At 43.8% G+C, this 21047-nt stretch overlaps 1 protein-coding gene across 1 annotated transcript in view; it reads right to left on the bottom strand.

Annotated features, from left to right (window-relative positions):
* The window catches only part of LOC308291838 (dedicator of cytokinesis protein 3-like), a gene marked incomplete at both ends in the record, with an annotated part of 140294 nt that overhangs the window by 53546 nt on the left and 65701 nt on the right, over positions 1 to 21047 (bottom strand). Inside the window, 4 exons of the mRNA XM_080733969.1 lie at positions 539 to 663; positions 7217 to 7342; positions 10438 to 10526; positions 19852 to 19999. Coding sequence (XP_080590095.1) covers positions 539 to 663; positions 7217 to 7342; positions 10438 to 10526; positions 19852 to 19999 — 488 coding nt within the window. The remainder of the gene's footprint in view (positions 1 to 538; positions 664 to 7216; positions 7343 to 10437; positions 10527 to 19851; positions 20000 to 21047) is intronic.

Genomic DNA, 21047 nt, shown 5'->3' with positions numbered 1-21047 from the left:
ATACAGGGAGAAAATGGAGGAGTACATCGGAGATCATGGAGGTTCCCATTGGAGTGAATTGAATGACATTAGAGCAGGGGTCTTCAACAGGGGGTCTACAACTACAATGTACAATGGAGCCAGGGACGTGCAGAGAATGTTAGAGAGGCAGGGGCTGACATTTCTAAAAGGGCCTTTTGGTGAAAATATCGAAAATAGCTGACACGTTGTGAGCTTGGAGGTCGGCTATTTTCAATGCTTGATACCACACTGAACTAAGCATAATCAAGTGAATACTGGAGATGTGGCGTAACAGCATGGATTTCCACACAGAGAGGGCAATTCTTTCAACATAAGATGCTGCATTCAAGTTCAGGAGAGTTTGGACATGGAAATTCTCTTGAATGCTGCCTTCAGGTATGGCATGGAAAGAGGGGCATCTGCATTTCTTTCACCTTAGTAAAAACGGCATTCATGGTCTGAAGAGGGCACTTTAGCAAAACAGACAGACATACAGACAGACAGACAGACAGACAGACAGACAGACAGATAGACATACTTTCAGGGTGTCTCCGTCAGCATAGAGCACGTAGACGGTGACCTCGATGTTCTTCTGGACACTCTTGCCCCCCCTCTCGAACTCCCCCCGCTCCAGGGTCAGATACAGGTCGTTGCGCGTGTCACCTAGCAACGGACACACACACACACACACACACACACACACACACACACACACACACACACACACACACACACACACACACACACACACACACACACACACACACACACACACACACACACACACACACACACACACACATTTTCAGAAGGTGACTATTTTAGGACAGCATCGGGGAGAGCCGAAATAAGCGTACAGACAGTGTACAGGTTTGTCTTAAATACTGCACAGAGCACATCTGTGTTTTTAACAATGAGGAAAGGTCAGTGCTCAATCAATGAAACCAACATCAATAGCAACAGTAGTATGGATGTAGTAGTATGGATGGTCCTTGCACATTGCTGTGTTTTTTTTTTCATTGCGTTTTTGAAATCCGAAATCCCCAAAAAAAGGAGAGAGGAGAGAGAGAAAAAATAAACTACCAATATAAAAAATCAAACCTCGGTTCGAAGTGAAGCGGTGCACTTTTATTTGTTCTAGAGCTATGAAATCTGTGTTCTAGATCTATACATTCTGTGTTCTAGATCTATACATTCTGTGTTCTAGATCTATACTTTCTATGTGCTTTAGTTCTATATTTTTATGAATTCTGAATGAATGAATGATTTTATCTGGAGGGCCAAATTGTCATGTGAAGCTTGACCAATCCTCAATTCTGCATGCACGGGACATGTACGGGACAGACAAAGCCTGTTCATTCTGGACTGGAATGACCATATATGTACGGGACACACACAAGGCCACTCCTTGGAAGCAGCTTTCACCGCTTCAAAAAAAAAGCATCAGATTATGGTTATTTATATCTCCTGTACAGTAAAAAGTGTCAAGTCATCTCCTTGGGGACAGAGGGATGTACAGTATCTGGAATTACAGTGCTTTCTAAATGGAGGTGGAAGCCAGCGTGAACACTGGCCCAGGCTGATGAAACCAACAGAAATAAACACGCTCTGCCAGGGGGGTCACACCATATCCTGGGCCCTGGGTACAAGGATTCACTGTGGGCCCCCCATGGATGTTCTTCATAGGGGGAGGAGGGGGTTTAACCCATTTAGACTGGGAACACATTAGTACCCATTATTTTGTGTTTTAACTATTGAAAAATAGCAGATATCCAAGCTCACAGAGAGCTTGTAGATCTGCTATTTCTGAAAAATCGTGAATATCTTTGAATATTTCAAACCCTTCTGTTTTTTAAAAAAAAAACTATGTTTCTATGTCAACTTTTTCATGTGAAGGACACCCAAAATCATATGTGGCCCACCGACCCACATCTCAAAAAATATTTCGTTCCAGGGACCCACCAGAAGCAAAATTTGAGTTACAAATGTTTGCTTAAAAAATACATATACTGTATATTCAAAGATTTGCAGACATTTTCACTAAATTTTTCAAAAATAGCAGATCTACAAGCTCACAGCGCGGCACCGAGTGCCGCGCTGTGAGCTTGTAGATCTGCTATTTTTCAATAGCTAAAGTATAAAACAATGAAGGTCCCTCCACCTTGGGCCCTAGTAACTCAGTCCCACTTTTCCCCTCCTTGTGACGCCCCTGCGCTCTGCTCTGCTCTGCTCTGCTCTCTTCTCTTCTCTCTGTCATCTCTTTCACTTCACCTTGCTTTACAGTGAGTTCAGCACCTGACCTGAATACCTACAATAGCTCACGCAAATAATATCACGGCCAACAACTCCAAAGGGCTCTATATATCCCACCCCAGCACAGGAGCCCCTCCACTGCAATCAAAGCCTGTCCTTTTTTTATGTTTATTTCGCGCCGTGACTCGTGAAAACAGACTCTCCTCATTCATCTTTCACCCCAACGATGTTTGTTTTTATTCCCCTGGTTTCCAACACTACCTACGTTTCTTTTATTTTTATTTGCCTTTAATACCGGAGGGTTTGATTTGCACAAAAATATACTGCAGTAGTATTATTTTATCCTTACCGTCTATCTTGGACAATCTCATTGTGGGAGATTTATGATCGTGCAGATTTGTGAGACGCAACTGTTGCTGTGACACTTATGATGCCAAGCCTGTGGAGCTACAGCAGTTCAGGCAGACAAAAGCGCTCAAAGGAGCGCCAATAGACCATATTCACACCGCGGCCATCTTGGATCACATGACCACATGGGGTGGCAACGCAGCCAATCAGAAGCCTCCATGGGCGGGCCTTGTCTTACCCAACAGCTTCTGATGGTTGCGTTTCCACTCCATGTGGTCATGTTATCCAAGATGGCTGCGGTGTGAATAAGGTCATTCCGACATGTCTCCATTCCGACAGTGACTTCTTATTGTCGAAGTGGCAACGCTTCCATAGAGGTTAGGGTTAGGGATAGGGTAAGATGTCGGAAAGGAGACATGTCGGAATGGAGACGTGTAACCAAAGAAATTGGGACCCCTCCTTACTTCCTACACAGGTGGTACCAATGATTCTGATTCTGGCTCTGTTCCATTCTGGTCGAACAGAGACAGTGTTACCAATGATACTAATGAAGGCTCTGTTCCATTCTGCTCAAACAGAGTCAGGGTGCTGATATTGTGTCATGTTGGCTCACTGGAAACACTCTGCTACACCCAGTGGGTCTCAAAGTGTCCTTGAGGGGGTTCCAAATGGCCCCTTATGGGTCTGTAACTCTGAGAGTGTACAAATGGGCCCAATTTATTTCCAATATGGCTGCCGTTGTGCATAGAGCCTATTCCTCCCTGCTCACAGCTCATTGTTTTTGCTGCTGCTCTACTGCTGCTGCTTTGTACTCTGCTCTGAAGTTTTTTTTATTTCGCCCACCACCACCCCAGCAACCTGTGAGCTCTGTTTCTATGATTCCCCTAAGGAGGGTCTATTCATTCCATTGCCTGTAAAACCTAGTCGACAAATCATTTATTATAATTCATGCTTATAATTCATGCTTATTATAATTCATGCTTACAGGGAATAAAATATCTACATATTATGCTCAATAAAACAATATTTGTTCAATCCAAGAGCTGTCTGACTGAACTTGCAAAAGGATTTTAAGGAACTATGTGTTCCGGTGTTCCTCCAGCCTCCACCCACCCACCAACACCACCCTAGAGGTCTTCCCTGCAGCACCGCTCTATTCTGGTACTACTGCTGCTGCCTGCAACCCTATTCCAGTGAGGATGGAAATTAACTAGTACAATTTTGAGGTACAGTATTTTTACTTTAAGAATTGTTGAATGCTTTAAAGGGCCTACACCATGCTTTTAAAACTATATTTTTTGTATAAATATATGCTCAAAATTGAGTCTTAGACAGGTTTTAACCCTCAAAAAACACTCTGACCATTCTTTTTGTTTGTTCTAGCTCTACTATAATGAGGCTCTCCAGCTGCAATACCAAAACGGCCTTTGTTTGCTCAGGGGCGCATCTAGTGGGGTTTTTCCAGAAAAAAAAGAAGTTTTTTGAAAAAAAAAAGTTTTTTGAAAAAAAAAAGTTTTTTGAAAAAAAAGTTTTTTGAAAAAAAGTTTTTGAAAAAAAAAAGGTTTTTTGAAAAAAAAGGTTTTTTGAAAAAAAAGTTTTTTGAAAAAAAGTTTTTTGAAAAAAAGTTTTTTGAAAAAAATTTTTAAAAATGTTTTTTTTGAAAAGTTTTGAAAAAAAAAAATTTGAAAAAAAAATTTTTTTTTTGACTCTGCATTGCATTTTTTTGAGAAAAAAAAAGTTTTGAAAAAAAAAAAAATTGAAAAAAAATTTTTTTTTGATTTTTTTTTTTTTTTACTCGGGAAACGAGAGTGACGTCACTCTCGTCAACTCTCAGAACAGCACTGTTCTGAGAACCCGTGGAAAGCTTTTCATCTCTGTCTGCCCAAAACCAGAGAAAGACACAACGGTCAGAAATAGGACTTTGTGAGGATAGAAGGTGCCAGTGGGACCCCAAAAAAAGGTTTTAAAATAGAAAAAGTGAAAATTCATGGTGTAGGTCCTTTAACTATTGAAAAATAGCAGATATACAAGCTCACAGCGCGGCACCGAGTAGCGTGCTGTGAACTTGTAGATCTGCTATTTTTGAAAAAGTTGTGAAAATCTTTGAATATATGTATTTTTAAAGCGAACGTTTGTAACAAAAATTTTGCTTCTGGGTGGTCCCTGGAACTAGATATTTTGAGATGCGGGTCCATGGCCAAATAAATATCATTTTGGGGGTCCTTCACATGAAAAATGTTTGAGAACCACTGACACAGTAGTCTCTCAAGAAAAGACTAACTGAGCTCCAGTTAAGTGAAAAGGACCTTTTCTTTGACGATGGTTAGCCAGATTGCTGACATACAAACATAGGTTTTTCAAAAAACCTTAGGATTCAAAAGACACTTATAGAATCGGATCAAAATTCAAATTTTCACGATTTTTCAAAAATAGCAGATCTACAAGCTCGCAGCGCGGCACTCGGTGCCGCGCTGTGAGCTTGTATATCTGCTATTTTTCAATAGTTAAAGCATAAAATAATGATACACAATAATGTGTACCCGTTCTAAATGGGTTTTGTACAACAAGGGTTCATATTTTAGATAGTCACTAGAGAAAAGAAAAGATGAGTGTTAAAATGTTTTCTTTCTATGGTTTTAGTGATTTTAACAATTTTGATTTGCATGCAAGAGGCTAATTATACATTTTCAGACACAATAAGCCCATTCCCAAAATGCACTGCAATCTTTCATGAGCAGACGTGACTTATGGGGGCTGGTGTAAATCGTAAAACAAAGAAATTGCCGGCCTATTGTGCCTAAAAAGACATATTTAGCCACTTGTACACATGCCCCCACCCACTGAAATAAAAATACTAAAATCGCTAAAACAACAGAAAGCAGTAAATGAAAATAATTTTTACACTCATCTCTTCTTTTATCTAATTACAATCTAAAATATATTAAAAAAAAAGTTGTCCTTTAATGGAGTTCTTTCATTTTTCAATCATTTTACTTCTACTCCACTACATGTGAAAGGCAAATCTGCAGATTTGTGGTTACCGGGGTAGTATACACCGGCTGAGAGGGTCTGAGAGGGTCGGAAACACTCGGCTCCGCCTCGTGTTTCCCAATGCCTCTCAGCCGGTGTATACTACCCCGGTAACCACTCGCCTCTTGTGGCTTATTGCTTTATTAACCACTTGAGCCAATTATAATATTTGAAAAAGTTTGTCAAAATGTAGTTAACTCATACCCTGCCAAAAAAGACGTTTTCTATAATAAAAACGTCTTTTTAACTATGGACCTCCCTGCCAGACGTCTTCTGGAAAAACATTTTTTTGAAAAAAAACAAATTTGGACCTCCAACAGTGTACTAGGCATGATCGCGATCGCGAAATTGCATGTTTAACCCCCATACCAACCCCATCTTTCAAACATGGCAGCCATGTTTGTTTACATTTGAAGAAAACATAAGGGCTGCCTTCTCCTGAATGCCTGAACGGATTTCCAAGCGGATTTTTTTGTTTGAAAGCTGTGAAAAGCATGCACATGCATAGTGCATGATCTGTGCACGAATGTGTGCACCAGCGTGCACACTATTTTTTTAACCCTTTGTTGGCGAACCGGCAATATAAGAGGTCCCACTTTAAATATGGCACTGAAGAAGTTAAAGTCAAATATTGAACACAGGTCTTTTACTTGTAACAGAACCTCACACTGTCTGTCCAAAACTGTTACTTTTCAGGGCTCAAATACAAAAATAGCAAAATCGAGCGAATAACGAATCGAGCTTGCAGATCTGCTACTTTTGATGCTTTTGTGTGACGCTGTAAGAAGGGTGTTAATTTACGAAGGAACACAAAAGTAAAAGGATTATAATGGATCATAATAACAGCCTTTATATCATGGTATTGTAGCGGTAGGCCTGTTGCTTCTAGAATCAGAGTCCTTCTCTTCCACCGCCGCCCACCACCATAGAGGTTTAAAATCAGAGTCCTTCTCTTCCACCATAGAGGTTTTCCAGCCTTCACTGCGTGGGTTCTGCTTGTTCTGCTGCCAGACACCCAATAATCACCACTGGTGGAAGACAGAAGCACTCACATTTTCTACTTAAAGGGGAGAACCACCCATTTTCAAATATTGAACTATGTCATTAATATACCTTTGAGTTGTTATGTGGAAATAAGAAAAAGTTCCCCCCCCCTTCTGTGTTCCCCCTGTCGTAGATCAGAGGTTATCATGATTGATTATGAGTGACATTATAGAGTAGATCATGTATTCATTGATTATATTAATATCTAGGTCTGTATGATGATACTAATACTTGATAGTTAGGAGTAGAGAGGCCTTCAGTAGGCCTCAGTAACTGTTGTTTTGGTAAAGCCTATCTTGTTATGGTACAGCTCGTCCCAGAGGCCTTGAAGCCACACAGTATAACTCTAGTGTCTGACCATTCTTCTTGGCAGAACTACCTTACCACTGCCCAGAGTGTTAAATTGTACTTCTGTCCATGATATCATGTTACATAAACTTGACCACCACCACCACCACCACCCACCACCTAATATAATTGTCTTGTCTCCTCATTTTCTCATGATTATTGATTGATCTGAATTCCACCACACCCCCCTCACCTGGCAGGATGACATCAGGGAAGCCCAGCTTGCGGGTGAGAGCCAGAGCCCTGCTGAACACGGCCTGGTTCTCTCTCCTGATCTGCTCCAGATCCCCCCGCAGCAGCTGGAGGGAGATGATCAGACCTGCACACACACACACACACACACACACACACACACACACACACACACACACACACACACACACACACACACACACACACACACACACACACACACACACACACACACACACACACACACACACACACACATTAACCAAAATGTTATAGGAAAAAGTTACATTCACAGCATTTATTTAAAGGACCATAGTCAGAGTAGAGGGGAAGAGGAGAAGGAGATAGGAGGAGAATGGAATGGATGGAGAGATGTACTGTAATGGAAGCCGGGAGAGGGAGGTGGAGGCTGCCAGGCTGGTACTACTGTAAGTGTTATGGAATCGAGACGTCACGTCGATGGAAACCTTGTATTTCCAAAACCGTTTACTTTTCATGAAAAAGAAAGAAGAAAAGTGGATACAATGTAGTCACTATTTAATCACAAGCTAATTACCGTTATGACCTTCTACTGCTGATAATCCAAAATGTCCTTCTAAATCAGTTCTCTCACTTGCAAGATTTTTCTAAAAATTTTCAAAAAGTTGCACCATACATGGAGATCCGTGCTAATTTGTTTAGCAATGTTTTTTGTTTTACCAAAGACTCTGAAAAATGGGACCCAGTGCCTCCCTGCTTGGCACTCAGCATCAAGGGTGTTGGATGGGGGGGTAAGTCCCTGCGACATACTAGCGTCATGTCCGGTGGGGTGTACTTCAAGCTGCCTCACGCCCTATGGCTCTCTGCAAGGCTTACTAGTTACTTACTGGCCTCCAAGGACTATGATAATGGGTACTGCACTAAGTTGAAAATGGGTATTGCATCAGCGGAAGGGCATGCTTTACCCAATGGGCATCACACTTGTTTAATCATTGCCGTCAGGTGGGAACCTTATATGAAAAAAAAAAACGTGGATTTAAAAACAAAAAATAGCCGATCTAACTCTAGACACATTTTTTGTTTGCTACTTTTATGTGACACTGTCATATGACGAGGTTTCTTTCTGCCCATACAACAGCGACAGTATGTCTCTGTTGACAGGAAGTGATGCTGTCACAATGACGGTCTGTGAGATCTGGTGACAGAAAGTGATGTGTCATGTTGGTCTGTGAGATCTGGTGACAGAAAGCGATGTGTCATGTTGGGTCTGGTGTGAGACGCTCGTCAAAGGAAGAGAAGCCAGATTTCATTGAGTGATTCACTCTTATGGGAACCAACCGCTCCCCCATGCACTACTAGTTTATCCAAAGTAGTACAGGAATACAGCAGTGCTGCAGGGAACACCTCTAGGATGGTGGTGGAACACCGAGGACGGATGCACGGATGCAAGGCAAGGTCGGACATTTTCAGAAATCCTTTTTTTGCAAGTGTTCACGACAACTACAGTTTGCGTCTCGCTGTTCTGCACAATCATACTGCTGCCACAATGAGATAGGCAGGGTTAAACACAGATGTCATTGATCAACTGAATATCCTAAACGATACAAGAGTCACATGCCTGACTAAATCGCCTGGGTGGTTTGTTTATTTTTAGAACACAATTCTACACAGTTCTCTTCTCGCATGACGCGATCTAAGATTTCTCTATGTGATTTTCAAGAAGCCTGTGACGTCAGGACTTCAGTACTCTATTGACTTTTCCGTTTTCACTCTACATTAAATATATAGTTTTCCCCAGAATACGGATGCTGGGGTTTAAGTCATACTATGTAACTGTTTCAATCAATTTTTTTTTTAACCTGTCAATGTTACTGTATGTTGACAGATGACTATTTCTCTAAACATGACTTTTGTGTCTAAACGTATGCATTTACAGTATGTCCTTTAATTCTGCGTATTAAAGGACATACTGTGTATTAAAGGACTGCGTTCGTTTTGAACTGAATTCTGGGAATTGTAGTTCCGACAAGTAACTATTAGTATTAAAGCTATATTATTTTTCCCAAAAAAGACTACTAAAATGGAAGCTATCCAGAGGTCAGGAACATGTGCGATCCTGTGTGTCCTTGTGGAAGCTTCTCCCCTCCAATGTGAGCTATCATCAATAATCCCTCCTCTCCAGCAATATCCTTAATGGAGATTATCATAGTTCCAGTGATCAATACTGCGTTATGACAACGAGTATACCCCCAATCAACCTTGAGAGACCTCTACAAGGCTTCAGGCTGCGCTGGTGGTCAGCGCATTAACGTGTATGGAAAAACCCTGTCTAATGCAGTGGTAATCTATGACAGTGGTTCTCAACCTTTTCAGGCCGCGACCCCCAAATTAATCATATTTTAACTGAGGACCCCCCACCAATCCATGCACAAGCACTTGGAATTGTAGGAGTTGGCCATGCATTTAGTTTGACAGAACTAAATGCATGCTCACAACGCGTTGCAAGGCGTTGTGAGCATGTAGATCAGCTTTTTTCCACAGTTTCTTTCTCTAATATTTGACAATTTGACTAATGTTTGACCAGAGGTACTAAAAAAGTCCTTAAATTGTCACTTTAGAAAAGTGCAGATACCCTGTGTACACTTAAGCCCTTTGCACACAGGACAGTTGCGTTTTTTTCGTTTGCGGCATGAATAAAACGCATTGGATTTGGTGTGCAAGGCTGTGCGGAATCGGCGCTGCGGATCCAAAAAGGAGTCATAAAAGGAGTGATGAGTTTTTTACCGCATGCGACAAGACGCACGAATCGAACTGGGTTCGATCGAGAAAAAAACGCACGGCGGCAGCCACTCGTCGCACGGCTAATTCAGAGCCGGTGTGCATGAGGTCATAGAGAATCATTGTTTTCTTTTCAAAAAATGATATTGTCCGTTTTATCCGTGCGGTTAAACGCGCCTGTGTGCAAATGGCTTTAGTGTATGTTGGTCTGTTTAATGTTGAGAAGTGAGTGAGAAAATAATGAAACTAAACATTTAGCTAAACCCCCACAGGTTGAGAACCACTGCTCTATGCTATGACATGTCCAGCATAGCGATAGAGTTCATGAAGTCAAACCCTAACCCACAGCTAAATGTGATGTTTGTTCTGGGTGTCATATTGATATTTTTTGGTACTGGGAGCAGAGTTTTCTGTTCATATTTACCATAGTTAGTACTGGGAGCAGAGTATTCTGTTCATATTTACCATAGTTGGTACTGGGAGCAGAGTACTTGGTGTTGGACTTGCGAATGATGTTCTCCTGGATTTGGTACCACTCGTTCTCGTTGTTGCACCTGGAGAGAGATTGAGATTGAGGGTTAAAAAGGCTTTTCATGACCATAATCATGAAAACCGTGACAATCGCAAAACGGTGGCTGGGTGCGTCTCAGCCAGTCACGGCGAAGAGGCAACGGGGGCGGATCGCATATATAACATACAGTACATAAATGTTAACCTGGCGTCACCGGACTTTCCACCACGGAACGTAGAATACCTCATTGGCCACTTTTGCTGATGCATCATTGCGGCCATCCTATTACCCCATGTACTGTATGTCCACTGAAACAGGAGGTCTCTCCACCATTAAAATCATCATGACTCGAAGGCTCTCGGGTGGTGCAGTGGCAAAGTGCATGCCCGCCGCCATCCGGCTTTGTCGAGCATCTACACAAAGACAGTTGGCCTGCGTTCGGGGGCCGAACACACGGGTGAAGGCTCTACGTCCCGTTGGGCAGGGGAGGGTGAAAATCGTACTGTGGCCACATGTGGCTGCACCTGTCAGCGGGGAGTGTTGGGCGGAAGAAGTAGGACGACGGCTCTACGTCCTCCCGGTGGGGGCTCCTCACTGGCAGGTGAGCCAGTAGAATACAACAGCAGTGACAACACAGAAATGTATGTGGGGAGGAATTCATTGGCATAATGACTACATTTGGGAGAAAACTATGAGGGAAAAATATCTTCATAACTCGCTTGATTCTCAACCAATTTTCACATTTTGTTATAAATGTCAGACATGTACAGTATTTATCTTATGACATATACTTTGTTAAATAAACCATGGGGTTCAATACGGAAACACCTTACATTACGGCGGGTACAATAAAGGTTATAAAACAGAACAAAGTTTGAGTCCCTGGTACTTAGTATGCAACTCAAGACATTTACGTATATCTTGCATCGAGTTATGTCAAGCTTTCTCAACATACTATTGGGGGCGATGTTGACGCACGGCCCCGCTGGCCAATGAGGCGTCTTACCTACAGGTATTCTTTTTATGTCTATGGGTGGATCGTACACTGACAAAATTAGCCGGATCAACGCGTTCGCTCAGCCATAGAGCCACGTCCCCCCCAGGCTATGGGATGTGAACTCCTGCAGAGCACTGACGACAAGTCATGCTGCGTTGCACTCTGCAACAAGGTAGTGCTGAGTCAGCTCTCTGTTACATGCACTGCATTCTATCCCTCCTCACCTCAGAGGTTTTCACAAACGCTATCGTCTCTTGTCGGGTGGAAACCTCATATGTAGAGAACTGTTGCTTTTCAGGATTCAAAATATAAAAGAGCAAAAGCAGCAGATTTAGAAGCTTGGCGTTGCGTTTCGAGCTTGCAGATCTGCTACTTTTGATGCTTTCGTGTGACATTGTAGTGTGATCACGTGGAGCATTAATTCAGGAATAAACACATAAAGAGTTAGAATGTGGAGATGAGAGGTGTCTGCCCGACAGCAACCCTGAGTTGTCTTACTAGTGTTATGTACTGTTTGCAACCTAGTGCCAATTCTTGGCCATCTGGCCAGTGATGTATATCGGACCAGTTACCCATATATGGAGACCCCTGGTACCCATATATGGAGATCCATGTACCGTATATGGAGATATGCTGTGAGAGCCCAAACATGCTTACTCAGTTATTCGTTATGTGAAAGTCCTATGATGTCTATGAAATATGACATCATACCCTTTTATGCCCATACATGGAGATCCCTGTCTGTAGAACCAGCCGTTAGTGATGCGGGCCGATGTGGCCTCCATATATGGGCATTCCCATATGAAGTCCTGTAAGATATGGGCTTCTTAAGTGATGACATCAGGGAACTCCATATATGGGCATAAAAGGGATTCTGTTAATGTGACATCACAGTGATGTCAGAGCATGATGTCAGAGCGACAAATACTACATACTACTACACATACTAAACTGAGACCTACCGTCGCAAAAATGATGCCTTACCAAGATGTCGACTCCCTACAAAAACTCCAACCCAACCTAAAAGAATGGATGACCTTAAAATACAGTTACCTAGTCGCATCCTCTGCTATTTTCACTACTTCTTATGTTAAGAATAAACAAAATGATTTATCATTATCATTATTATTATTATTTTCGCTCTGACACCCATAAGTAGACTCTAGTCTAGTAGAGTAGCGGTTCTCAACACAGATATAAAAAGCTAGATACCTCGTCCACCGCTGCAGTTGATTGGAGTGACCCGCCCAACTTGATAGGCAGAAAAGCGGAAGTGTCGAGGGCAGACTGCCACTCAAAAAAACTACTGGCCAATCACAGCGTGTATTTTCCGGTACTTATCCAAGGACTACAATTCAATTCAACAGAGCCAGTTCCTAGTGTTGCGCAACGCAGCTGTTTTTATGAGCTGCGTACAAAAAGACCCGCCCCCACCTGCCTCTGATTTGCCTACCGACCTTCCGTGTCTTGTTACGCACACTGAAGAATTCCAAGCCTGTCAATCAAAAATGCCTATCAATGCGAGACGGGTACCAGAGAGCCGGAAGAGGCGTCTACCTTTTTATGCCTGTGGTTCTCAACCTGTGGGCCACATGATTTTGCTGATCTTCAAGCTCACAACGCCTCGCAAAACACAATATTTAACTGTGGAACCGAGTCAAACTAGATATACTGTAGTGACTAGATTCTGAAAATTTGAAGTGCTTGTCAGGGTGGGGGGTCCCCAGTTCAAATATTTATTTATTACATTTTTTTGGGAGGGGGGACCAGGTGAGTCAGTGTGTCCCCCTGTCGTCGCCCACATGTCCTCCAGAAGACAGAGGCACACACACACACCACCAGCGGGGAGAGACAGAGACAGAGAGACAGAGAGAGAGAGATAGAGGCACTACCAAGGCTCGCATTAGGCCACACTGCACACAGCGAGCAGCTAAGTAAAGCTGACAGCACAGCTCTTTCTACCGGGCCTTTTTTTCATTACCGCGGGGCCCAGAGGGGCCCTGGAGGAAGGCCCGGGGGTGGGAAACACACACAAGCCCAGAGTTATGGGAAGTGACAGTTTGGAGGCAGCAGCAGCAGCAGCAAGGCAGGCAGGCAGGCAGGCAGGCAAGCAAGCAAGCAGGCAGGCAGGCAGGCAGGCAGGCAAGCAGGCAAGCAGGCAGGCAGGCAGGCAAGCAGGCAAGCAGGCAAGCAGGCAGGCAGGCAGGCAGGCAGGCGGTCAACCAGCAAAGCAAGCAGGCAGCAAGGCAAGGCAAGCAAGCAGGCAAGCAGGCAGGCAGGCGGGCAGGCAGGCAGGCAGGCAGGCAGGCAGGCAGGCACCAAGGCAAGCAGGCAGACAAGCAGGAAGGCAAGCAGGCAGGCAGGCAGGCAGGCAGGCAGGAAGGCAGGCAGGCACACCAACAGTGGTGCAAAGTAGCTGAGTACATTTACTCAAGTACTGTACTTAACTCATACCCTGCCAAAAAAGACGTTTTCTATAATAAAAACGTCTTTTTAACTATGGACCTCCCTGCCAGACGTCTTCTGGACGTCTTTAAAAAAGAAAAAAAAAAAAAAAAAAATTGAAAAAAAAAAACATTTGGACCTCCAACAGTGTACTAGCCATGATCGCGATCGCGAAATTGCATGTTTAACCCCCATACCAACACAATCTTTCAAACATGGCAGCCATGTTTGTTTACATTTGAAGAAAACATAAGGGCTGCCTTCTCCTGAATGCCTGAACGGATTTCCAAGCGGATTTTTTTGTTTGAAAGCTGTGAAAAGCATGCACATGCATAGTGCATGATCTGTGCACGAATGTGTGCACCAGCGTGCACACTATTTTTTTAACCCTTTGTTGGCGAACCGGCAATATAAGAGGTCCCACTTTAAATATGGCACCGAAGAAGTTAAGTACAATTGTGAGGTATGCTTGACTTTACTGGAGTATTATTCCAATTCTCAACACTTTTACTTCTACACCACTCCAACATCTCTGAGACAAATATTGCACTTTTACTCCACTACGATGATTTGAGCATTTCAGTTACTAGTTACTTTGCAGATAAAAATTACGAAAATAGCAACACAACACTGTTGTGAGATTTTAGATAGGCTATTTTGGTACTTTTACTTTTTGTTACTTTACGTATATTTTGATGGCAATACTTTTGTACTTTTACTCAAGTCAAATATTTAACACCTAGGTTTTACTGCGACACTGCACTTTTCCTCTACCGATGAGGGCAGATTCTGCTGATGCATTTCAATGGGAATGGAGTGGTTTGCTGCCATTTGCGGATTTCTTTAAAAAAAAGTATTTGCAGAATACATCCTCATAGGTAGAATCAAAGTGCGGTTTGACTATGCCCTAACAGAAGGTGTCTACATTGTGGTATTTATTTCTTACTTTTACTTTTAGGTAAAATATCTATACTTGTTCCACCACTGCACACCGCTGGCTTCTCACAGGGACAGAGCCATCAGACTCTACTGTAGGCCTACATACTGTAGCCATGTTTCCCAAACACTTCGGGACACATTGGTGGGTCGCGGTTTGGGGCCTGGTTTTCAAGATACTGGAGACACCAGAGGGAGCGCCGCTGATCTTGTTCCCCCCTGAGATTCGGAAACATGGGAAAGAATGAATTCTACTATTATATATGACACCAAAATGTGGAATACCCTTCCACCATGCAGCTATCAGAAAGTCTGACTCCCTTGTCCCTCTACCCTCCCTCAAAACCACCATAAATAAATGAGCACCTGTCTGCATTTTGCAACAGGACCTAGACATGTCGTCTAGACAATTTGCCACGCGCGCACGCATGCAGACACACACACGCAGACACACAGACACGCACACACACACAGACACACACACACACACACACACACACACACACACACACACACACACACACACACACACACACACACACACACACACACACACACACACACACACACACACACAGATCTTTTCCTGTATACTTGTATTGCTCCTATAGGGTTTGTCTACACTCATCTCATCAATATGGATGTCCCATATAGCGCCACCATCAGGCCGATTTTTTTAACCACATTTTTGGACACTGCTCCTACACATTTTGCCCTAAAATCACGCTGCGACCTGACGGTCGCTTATCTCCCGATTAGGGAGTCTTACTGGTATTGCTCCTATAGGGTTGATGATTTGTTGTAGAATTGTATGTAGAATTGTATGTACAGTATGTGGATGAATTTAATACAGAATGGAAACTAGCTTCCTTGAGCATTATTGTATCACTGTACCACATACATTTTGCACACTGTTAGAAAGGTACTCAATCAATCACTCAATCACTCAATCAATCAATCAATCAATCAATCAAACACTGTGAGATAGCATGTGTCAGCATGCTATCTCATGAAGGAGTGATTCTTAAAATAGGACTTTTCATTTCACAGATTGCAGCGTACAAGTAGCAACGGAGTAAAATATAGTAAGCTACTACTAGTTACTCTTGATTAAATACAGCTCAACTGCACAATGAGCTATCCACATAGAAATGTAGCAAGTTACCGTTACGCTACTTAGAAATGTAGTTAGGTTATATAGCTAAGCTACTTGTAGCTAGCTACTGCCCATCACTGAGTAGCGATCGTGAATTCACAACGAAGTATGTGTGTGTGTGGTGAGGTTGGCGAGAGTATACGCGTGCAGGCGTGGGAGAATGTGAATGAATAATTATACAATTATTATGTCCAACATAATTGCCATTAACAGTATTATTGCAATAATCAAACGTTTGCTTCAGCTTTTGTTAAACATATCCCCATTCTGGGGGGAACATTGGTAAAAAAATGCAGATCAAAAAAGCTCACAAGTCACAATGCATTATGAGCTTGTAGATCTGCAATCTTTTGGTAAAGAGATTTGTGAAGGCGGAAAAAAGCATACTAGTACTGAGCCAACTCCAGTCCGGTGTATGACAAAGGAGAATTTCACGATCTTCTCTAGCGATAATCATATATTGTGGTGATACAACCAACAACAACAATGACCCTCCCGTCACAAACATGTGTGACCTGTGAGCACGCAGAGCTCGGGGGCAGGGTGCACGTGTGACCTGTGACCTGCAGGGCGGCGCCAGAGAGCACGCCAGAGGTCAAGGAGGACAGGATGCTAGCAGGACGCTGTTGACTGACAGCTAGGAACGCTGAGCTCTGGGCTGACGCTGACTGTTCATTTATCTAAGTGTGATCTCTCTCTCTCTCTCTCTCTCTCTCTCTCTCTCTCTCTCTCTCTTTCTCCCTCTCTCAATCCCCCTTTCTCCCCACTCTCCCTCCCTCTCTTTCTTTCTCCATCTCCCTATCTCTGCCTCTTTCTTTATCCCCACTCACTCTATCTCTCTCTCTCTTTTTCCCTCACCCTCTCTCAATCCCTCCCTCTCTGCCTCTCTCTTGCATTTCCTCCCTCCCTTTCTCTCTCTCCCTCCCTTCTCTCAGTGTCTCTCGTCCCGTGTCTCCTGCCTCCTGCCTCCATGGGGTTGGGTGAGGTGGGGGGTGGGAGGTTGGCAGTGGTACAGGAGTGCCTCTCCACGTGGGGTCGGAGCCTAACGGAGCCAGCCAGATTCACATCATCCCGCCAAGAGCCCCAACCTGAGGGGCCCCGTGGGGCCCGCCAACCTGAGGGCCCCGCGGGGCCGAGTAGAGGACATTTCATTATCATTCTGCTGAAGGTAAAACACCAGAAAGATGTGGTTGTGCCGTTGCCGTGACGCGAGGGTGTTTTCGATCAATCTATCAAGGTTAAAATGGAGGTTGAAGTTACAAAGGGTTTGTATAGAAAGGGAGCGTGTCTGATAAAATGAAAATGTGAGAATATGTCACTGCACGTACTCCTACGGGCTGGGGGGGGGGGGCACCTGTCAGCAGGGAGTGTCGGGTGGGAGGGATATAGGCTCCTGGTGGAGCACTGGCAGTTGAGCCAGTACCATACAACAGTATGTCCTCCCGGTGGGGGCTCCTCACTGGCAGGTGAGCCAGTACCATACAACAGTATGTCCTCCCGGTGGGGGCTCCTCACTGGCAGGTGAGCCAGTACCATACAACAGTACGTCCTCCCGGTGGGGGCTCCTCACTGGCAGGTGAGCCAGTACCATACAACAGTACGTCCTCCCGGTGGGGGCTCCTCACTGGCAGGTGAGCCAGTACCATACAACAGTACGTCCTCCCGGTGGGGGCTCCTCACTGGCAGGTGAGCCAGTACCATACAACAGTACGTCCTCCCGGTGGGGGCTCCTCACTGGCAGGTGAGCCAGTACCATACAACAGTACGTCCTCCAGGTGGGGGCTCCTCACTGGCAGGAGAGCCAGTACCATACAACAGTACGTCCTCCCGGTGGGGGCTCCTCACTGGCAGGTGAGCCAGTACCATACAACAGTACGTCCTCCCGGTGGGGGCTCCTCACCGGCAGGTGAGCCAGTACCATACAACAGTACGTCCTCCCGGTGGGGGCTCCTCACCGACAAGTGAGCCAGTACCATACAACAGTATTTCCTCCCGGTGGGGGCTCCTCACCGGCAGGTGAGCCAGTACCATACAACAGTATTTCCTCCCGGTGGGGGCTCCTCACTGGCAGGTGAGTCAGTACGATACAACAGCGATGATTGACGACACACAGGAATGTGTGCGGAGAGGTATTAATTGCCATAATGACTAAATTGGGGAGAAAATGTTCAATAAAAACATGCTACACATCAACACTAGAGCAACAGCAGGCTCTGGTTGTCATATTATAATATCCGCCTCGTGCGCGGCCATGCTTCCACTATAAACCCAGCAGGAAAGGAAGCTGTGCTATTACCAAGCAATTACCTTGGCAGGTAGAGACTAATGACAGTGTATAAAGCGCACAGCGGACCATTGTAGCGCTGATATTTGTTTCATGCTTCTGAACGATAATGGTATACCTCGTCTCGTTCTCCGCGATTGCAGTAATACGACAGTAAGAATCTATGGTGCTAATCTTAGCTCGGTGAGGGTACAAAACGGAACCCCATGGATCCGCAGGGACCCCGAGAACATTGTGACTCTGAGAGTGTACAGATGGAACCAGATGGAACCAGATGGAACCAGAGTTCGTTTAACACATTAAACCATTTAGGACTGCGGCTGATTCTAAAAATGCCTTCTAAATCCTGACCTAAGTTTTCTGAAAAACTTCAAATATTTATTCAAAGGTAACAAACAATATATATATCATAGTTGTCGGGTGGAAACCTTGTATGTCCAAAACCGTTCATTTTTGTATTTATCATTTTAAAAATGATTTAAAATAGTGAAAATAGACAATCTACAAGCACACAGCGAGGCGTTGTATGCTTGTAGATCGGCTATTTTCACTAGTTTTGTGCGACAGTCTTGTGTGATGAAGCAGGGCTTTACTTTACGAAGGAACGTACACATTTTGAACTTGGAGATACAAGGTTTCTGCCCGACACTGACGATTTAGTTCCATCTGTACTCTCAGAGTTAATTTAACCCATTAAGACTTGAGACAGATTCTACAAATGCCTTCTAAATCAGTGGATCTCAGACTCCTTTGTGCCATGCCTGGACCGCCCCAAAATGACGTGTTTGGCTGAAAACACCTCGTCTCTTTTGGAGCTAGAAAAACTCAAGGTCCAGCCATTACCGACCTAATGAAGTGAAAAGTATGTTTTTCAGACTTTGATGACATAATCTAATTACCCATCATTAGATGCCCCCCAAACAATTCAAACACAAATCTATGAATGTGTATTCTTATATCAAAAGTCCCTAAAAGTCAATGATGACAGAGCAAGCCCCGATGTTATATGAATCGTGATTTCATTTGTGTGTGTGTGTGTGTGTGTGTGTGTGTGTGTGTGCGTGCGTGCGTGCGTGCGTGCGTGCGTGCGTGCGTGCGTGCGTGCGTGCGTGCGTGCGTGTGTGTGTGGAGCCTTCGAGCTAAGCTTAGCAAAGAAAATCTAACCTCAGTTCTAGGCTGCGCAACACTGGTCTTCTCAATCTGTTCCTGTTTTTATAGTTTAAAAATCCGTCCACGCACCATTGTACTAGTGAAACATAACTCCGGCCACGCACCGTTGTACTAATGAAACATAACTCCGGCCACGCACCGCTGTACTAAAGAAACATAGCACACCACTTGGTCAAAGTTCATCATAACAGGGACAGACAGACAGACAAAGCGAAACTTTGGGAGGCGGTTCTCACCGCTCAAAAGAAAAGAAAAAGTTAGCAGTAAAGTAATTTCATGACGTCTCCTTCTGTATCTGTCACTGATAAGTTAGCCTCGGTAACTAGGCTTTTATTGATAAGTAAGTAAGTAAGGGGTGATTGAAAAGCTGCTGGACTCACGTGTAAACTTTGAGAACAAAGTCCTTCTCTTCCTTGAGGTCTGTGATGGTGTGGAACACGTCGCTCATGGCCAGGACAGCACAGCCGTACGGCCGCCGGTACTGCACGTGAGGAGGGCCTTTCTTAAAGTCGTTTAGCAGCATGCGACCTGCACACGGAACAATAAGAAAATAAAGAAAAGAAAAGAAAAGAAAAGAAAAGAAAAGATGCTTATATTGATTGATTGAAGACTTTATTAGAAGTTTGCATAGGAAAAGGTACAGTTTCATGACGGTACAGTTCACTGGTACAAGGTCTACTAAAAGGAGATCCATGAAAAGACTAAGCTTATTTCCACAGGAAACCATTTAAGTATCTCATATAACATTGAATGACAGACGAATAGAACACAGTACTATGCAGTAGATATGTAAAGAAAAAAAAATGATAGAACAAAAAAAGAAAACAGTAAGTCTAAACAAACAGTAAGTATATACAAAGAAGGGGCAGGGGAGGGTAGGGTTGGGCTAGGTTCGTTTCTTTTTTTTTACCAGTTGCGAACGGCTGCTGCCTGACATCATCCATCTTATTAGCCCCATACCAAGTGAGATATTATCACTTTCTGTGCCCAAGATGTGTTAACACGTTTAGATGGTGTTCTCTGCTAATCACTCAAAAGTGTTTTTATGACATCCGATGACATCATGACACAACCGGACAGGGGCTTCTAAAAAAACTCCTCAAATGTTATTCAATGGAGCCATCTGCTCAGAGCATGTTGTCCTCCGTCGCACTGATCTTCCTCAGAGGATCGCGCACACATTATTTTCACATTACTAAAAGAGTTGCGCGCGTGCGTGCCCCCGTTTTTTTAAGTAGGGGACAAAACAACAATGTTTGGACAGTGAGAGTGTTTCTGGGTGTGGAGGAATTCAGATCAATCAATAATCAATGAGAAAATGAGGAGACAAGACAATGTATTAGGTGGTGGTGGTCAAGTTTATGTAACATGATATCAAGGACAGAAGTACAGTTTAACACTCTGGACTGTGGTAAAGTAGTTCTGCCAAGAAGAATGGTCAGACACTAGAGTTATACTGTGTGGCTTCAAGGCCTCTGGGACAAGCTGTGCCATAACAAGATAGGCTTTACCAAAACAATAGCTACTCAGTCCTAGTGAGACATCTAGACTCTAACAAGCTATCCCGTATCATTCA

The sequence above is a fragment of the Nannobrachium achirus genome (assembly GCF_963921795.1).
Source record: "Nannobrachium achirus genome assembly, chromosome: 9".
Classification (NCBI taxonomy): domain Eukaryota; kingdom Metazoa; phylum Chordata; class Actinopteri; order Myctophiformes; family Myctophidae; genus Nannobrachium; species Nannobrachium achirus.
The sequence above is the reverse complement of the archived record's forward strand: the minus strand, read 5'-3'. Positions and strand labels throughout refer to the sequence as shown.